Raw genomic sequence first — 6,000 nt, 5'->3', positions numbered from 1 at the left:
ACCAATGTATCCGTTTATTTCTCTTTATTGAATGCACTATAGAAAAATGTTTTAAATATGTAAAATATCTGAAAACGTTGATCACCTGTACATACATGTATGTTTCCAGTATTGTGGATTACGTTTATTTCATTTTTATGCTGCTGTTTTCTTTCTTCCAAGTAATGGAAATGGTTGGTCTCGAGTACCGAACAGTATGTGGTACTCTTCCCCATCTTTCGTTTGGTATTTTCTACATGTTGCTAGCAGCCATTGCATATCTTTGTGGTGGAGATTGGCGAATGATTCATCTTATCTGTGGTTGTATTTGGATATTATTCTTGCCTTCCATTTTGTAAGTCTATGTTACCTCTTATAGGCCTACTAAGTTGGACTCAAACAATTAGGCCTACAAAAAATAGACATCAACTATAAAAGATATTGTAAAACTGTTCTTACTATCTGTAATGGCTGTACATCTGATGAGAAGAACCCAATAACACAGAGAGAAATAAAAAATCTACCTATCCCACTTATTTCAAATTAAGCGTAATCGGAACCACACAGTCAATTGTTTAGGCCTTATTATTGATTCGAAATAGTTTTGATCAGAATATTGAGGGGGTGATTAAAACTAACTTTGACGGTGCAGGAAAATCTTCTTCTTATAACACGCATAAATCCTCATACATACTCCGACCGTAGCATACAGCAGGATGCAATCAGTTTCAGAAATCAAAGTTCTTCAAGCTCTCTGCGTAATACACGAAACAATGCAAACTTCAGAAACTTGCATATTGTGTGTTCAATGTGCGTATTTGTGTAAGCTGTATCCTGTTGTGTTCTATGGCCATATGCATATGTGAGTGAATTAGTCAAAAAGATCTTCTCGTTGATCCTCTACATTGTATGTAACCACTCGCTACACCACCATATTATGCATACTATATATAAAGTGAAAACAAATTGTACATTCTGTGAAACAGGTCTTTCAGGCTATGAATGAATTTGCGTAGTTTGATAGCGTGATGTGGAAAAGATTTCTCGGCACTTTTAAAGCCTGTTTTAGATACACATCCGACATCACTGATTCTAATCATAGCAAATAATCTAACAACATGTACAATAATTAATTGTAGCGTTTATAGTTTTGATATTTTTTGAAGCTCCGCCCTCATTAAATGTTAATCCCTGGATTGTGATTATAAGACTAGAATAAGGTAGCTTCACACTACAAAATCTAGAGCGGTCTTAGCCCGAGCCCATATCACTAATCCGATAAGTGATCATTTTAGTCTGCTTTCAGACTAGATTTGTGAACCTGATGTTAATCTGAGGTAACACAGTGACCTTTCTAATTGTCAATTGATAATCAAACAACCGTCGTCATAAACTGCTGGGTGATTACAGTGAATCACCACTGAGATGACATCTATAAGTTTACACTCTAGTCATTACAATGTAACTGTTTACTTGCTTTTACATTGCTAACACTTTTTACAGATCGATCACATTTAGGAAACACTTTATATAGATGTAGACCACAGGCACTCAAATCAATGTGTAGAAAAAATGTATTGTATGTAAATAAGTCTTATTTACATACATATTTTTTTTAAATCATACACATCGATTCGAGTGCCTGTGCTGTAGACTATTGTGACAAAACATACAAACTCTTTACTTCAGTATTACGAGTTGTATTTATCGTTAACTATTCTCTCTTTTCGTGTACTGTTTTATATCAGTCTTTTCACAGATACTCCGATGTGGTTGATGCAAAAACACAAATATGACAAATGTACGAAAGTCCTCCAGCGTTTTGCCAAGTATAACAAGACCACTTTTCCGGATGATTATTTCAAAGAAGAAAAGAAACTGCAACAAAAAGGAAAGCACGAGGTCGACGTTCCAAAGGTTTGATTTTAATTAGTAAATGGAAACAAAGACTATGACTTTAAGCCTAAATGATAAATGGATATTCACCAGGCATTGCAATATAGAAGTGTGCTTATTTCCGAATAATAGATTCATGTCTCAGTTTATCATGTAGAAGCTATGGTTTGTTTGTTTGTTTGTTTGTTTGTTTGTTTGTTTGTTTGTTTGTTTGTTTGTATGTATGTATGTATGTATGTATGTATGTATGTATGTATGTGTGTATGTTTGTTTGTTGTTTGTTTGTTTGTTTGTTTGTTTGTTTATATGTTGAAGCTATGGTTGGATTTGTTTATCGTGTAAAAGTTATGGTTGGATTTGTTTATCTATATCTGACAAGGAACACTATGTGAAAATCTTTAGAAACTTCAGAAAGCAGGTTATCTCTCCAAAACATCACCAAATAGTTAAATAAACCGACATCATATGAATCCCTTAAATTTTCTTACAGGAACGGAGTTACACACTAGTGGACCTTTTCAAAAGTCCGAGGTTGCGACTTAGAGCATTGGTGATGTGTCTAAACTGGTAAGTTGGTTGATTGAAAACCCTTCATTAAAATTAAGTGTGTGTAAGAGATCATAAGACAAATACAGCTACAATTATTAAACCATTACAAACTATGGAATCCATTGATCTAACATAACTTTAAAGATATGGTGAGAATGGACACGAATTGTGACTGTCACAGTGGTACTCTTCATTCATTCATTGTGCTGCTGACTTAAAAAACTATAACCTTTCATCATTGAAAACCATCAAAAGTTACTGTCTGTTGACATATTGACTCTTTTTCATCTCAGGTTTTCATGTAGTTTCGTGTACTACGGCATTGCTCTAAACACTGACCAACTAGGTGAAAACCCATACATAACGTTCGCCTTGGCTGGTTTTGTAGAAATTCCTGCTTGCTTGATAGCATTGTGGTTGATGAAGGCTATTGGCCGACGTTTGACACTATGTGGTTTCGCAGTTATTGGAGGGTTAGCTCTCATTCTCAGTGTACCCATAGGTATGTCAATAATCATGATCAGTGTTTGATTTCGTGACTTCAAAAAAATTTAGTAAGTTGCTTCAATGATCATAAAATGGAGAGTTTCATTAGGCCTCTCTCTCCAAATGTGACCTTTCTTTGGTGTTCGCCACACATTAAACATAATACACATTCTAGAAATGAGCATTTAAAACTTGTTTACATATCGAGTTCAAGATTTCCTTGTTGTAATGTATCATTGTTTCACTAATGATTTCAGAAATTACTGAATTGTCCATAGCAGTAGCTATGCTAGCCAAACTATGTATTTCTGGAGTATTCGCTCTAGTCTACGTGTACGGATTGGAGATCTACCCAACAGTCGTCAGGTACGTTTCACGTCACTTCAACAAGAACAAAAAGATGCTGAAGATGAACTATCACAAAAAACTGGGTTTTTTTGGCAAATTTGTATATTATCATAATTTCAGAAACATGTAGTGGGGAATTTTATTTTGAGACATCGATTTTCAACATTCAAACTTATTATTATTGCTTTTTTACAAACCTATGATTGGGGCAACCTGTTGGTTCATGAGTAAATAAATAAATAAATAAATAAATACGTTTCTTCAAAGGGGCCTGGGATATCATGGTATTATTGCGTGTTTCCTCCCTTGATTCAGTGAAATATCACCATACACTGCTGAAAATGGTACTGACGAGGTCAGCAAAATACATGTAACGCCCCCGTTAGATAAAAATAAAAAGTAAAAGCATGCGATTTTGCATCGCTTCGAAGGTAAATTAATAGGCCCATCATGTTAATTTGTAAAGTTTTCTCGACTCACTCCTGATATATGTACAAATCATAAACATTAATGACAGTTGCTACATTTATTACAAAGAATTAAACACCTTGTTGACATGAAAAGTGGAAAAAGAGTCTTGGTGCCACTGTGTTTGTTATAAGGCCTAAACAATTGGGTGGTTCCGATTATGCTCAATTTTAGAATAGGTAAGCTTATGGTAGGTAGATATTTTCCATCTATGAGTGTCTAGTTCAGGTAGTTATGTTTTCCGTGTTATTTGTTTCTTCACATCAGATGTACAACCATTACAGATTGGAAGAAAAGTTTTATATTAATTTGTCTTTTTAAAGTTGGTGTCAGTTTCCGTATCCACTATTTCTCCCGAGACTTCACACAATTTTCGCGATTTAATTTCTTTTCGAATACGTAAAAAAGGTTTAGCGTCGGCATTGAAAAACTAGCTGGGGTCAAGTAACCGGAACCAAACATTTTTTAGGCGTAACAGGGTATTGTTATTCCTGTTGCACCCACAAAGTATTTACGATGTACCTATGCCAAATTCTATTTTTGAGAATATCCATTTTGAATTTGAGCTCATGGTTAAATTAGAAAAATAAAATCAAGAACAGGCATATTATGAAAGATGTGCAACATTTACGATGACTCGGCCATAAACTAGTTTTTGGGACCAAGACTCGGAATGAAAATTTAACTTTTATTTAGAAAGTGTACACTTTCTACTACACATTCTGTATTCACAGAAATGCAGGTATGGGTATATCGTCCATGTCAGCTCGTGTTGGTAGTATCATATCACCATATGTGATGTTATTGTCTGTGTATTGGACTCCGTTACCCTTTGTTGTAATGGGTGGTGTATCAGTGATTGCTGGGTTGACGGTACTCTATTTACCTGAAACAAGAAATCGGAAACTTCCAGAAACGATTGAAGAGGGAGAAACTTTTGGAACGTAAGTTAAATTGAGTGAGCGAGTGAGTGAGTGAGTGAGTCAATCAATCAATCAATGATCAGAATTGACGAATGATTTGGAACATCACTTAAAGTGAGTGAGTGAGTGAGTGAGTGAGTGAGTGAGTGAGTGAGTGAGTGAGTGAGTGAGTGAGTGGGTGGGTGAATGAATGAATGAATGAATGAATGAATGAATGAATAATCAAAATTTGATAAATGTCAATAATTCTTGTTGTTACAGTAGTTGTGTGTTGTAATTTAGCATGTTAGAACTTTGGTACAGTATTTTGTCAACCAACGAACACTGCAACATTTTATCGTCTGGCTCAACACAAATCTTACCAACACTGCAACATTTTATCGTCTGGCTCAACAAAAATCTTACCAACACTGCAACATTTTATCGTCTGGCTCAACAAAAATCTTGCAAGCAGAGATATTTGTCGAGACAATAAAATGTTCCTTTGTGTGTAGGATATCTGTTGACCAAAAAGTGAAATTTAGCAGTCTTAGTAAAATTATGTCAAGCCAGGCGATGTTTTGTTTCAGGTTTCGTAACTGCATTTTTTGCTACGCAATCCCTCCCCAAGCGTGTGCTGTAACATTTAAATATATATGTTGATTTTCTGAAAGCAACCATATATTTTCCGCCAACCAAAGTTGTGAAGGATAACTTGATTTTGTGTATGCAATTCCCACTGACAGAAAACATTATAAGCAGGATGCAGAAGACCCAAAGATGAAATCAAAGAATGAAGAAAACGAACTGACATCTATACGTGAGCAAAGAGGTATGGCTAACGAAAACCAGGCAAATGGTGGCACGGACGGTGATAAGTCTAACACAAATAAAGGATTTGAAGACGATTGCCGTCTATGAAAGTATTCATCTAGTCATTAAGGAAATATATACTAACATTTGATAATGAGTTATTCATATATTAAGTGGTCATATTGTGAGAAATGGCTATTAGGTGTAATTTTTAGTAATAAAAAAAATTTACGATGTTTTTCTATCGGTACTTGAAAAACACAGAGAAACGTAATTGCCCAATTATTTGGCTGTATTTAAAGAAATTACAAAAAATATCAATAATTATTTTTAAAAATGTATGAAAAGTTATTGTACATACGCAAAGTGATTTGTAAACAAACTCGTTAAAGGCAAGTAATCACTTGTAATGATAAGTAAACACGAGAAATCAAAGTATGTGCATAATGACGTTTCATTATACGGAAAATGAAATATGTATGCAAGAACCTTACACATGACGTAATGATTACTTTGTTTATCCAGATTATTTACAAATAACACCCTGTGTGTACAAGAA

General features: G+C 34.6%; 1 protein-coding gene across 1 annotated transcript in view; it reads left to right on the top strand.

Annotated features, from left to right (window-relative positions):
- Nucleotides 1–4,674, top strand: part of LOC144453961 (organic cation transporter protein-like) — an 8,689-nt gene extending 4,015 nt beyond the window's left edge. The window contains exons 4-9 of the mRNA XM_078145336.1: nucleotides 163–334; nucleotides 1,728–1,887; nucleotides 2,366–2,442; nucleotides 2,718–2,926; nucleotides 3,168–3,276; nucleotides 4,461–4,674. Coding sequence (XP_078001462.1) covers nucleotides 163–334; nucleotides 1,728–1,887; nucleotides 2,366–2,442; nucleotides 2,718–2,926; nucleotides 3,168–3,276; nucleotides 4,461–4,674 — 941 coding nt within the window. The remainder of the gene's footprint in view (nucleotides 1–162; nucleotides 335–1,727; nucleotides 1,888–2,365; nucleotides 2,443–2,717; nucleotides 2,927–3,167; nucleotides 3,277–4,460) is intronic.
- Nucleotides 4,675–6,000: the final 1,326 nt, after the last annotated feature.

Source organism: Glandiceps talaboti, chromosome 1, assembly GCF_964340395.1.
Source record: "Glandiceps talaboti chromosome 1, keGlaTala1.1, whole genome shotgun sequence".
NCBI lineage: Eukaryota > Metazoa > Hemichordata > Enteropneusta > Spengelidae > Glandiceps > Glandiceps talaboti.
Note: the sequence above shows the minus strand (reverse complement) of the source record. Positions and strands in the feature narration are given on the sequence as shown.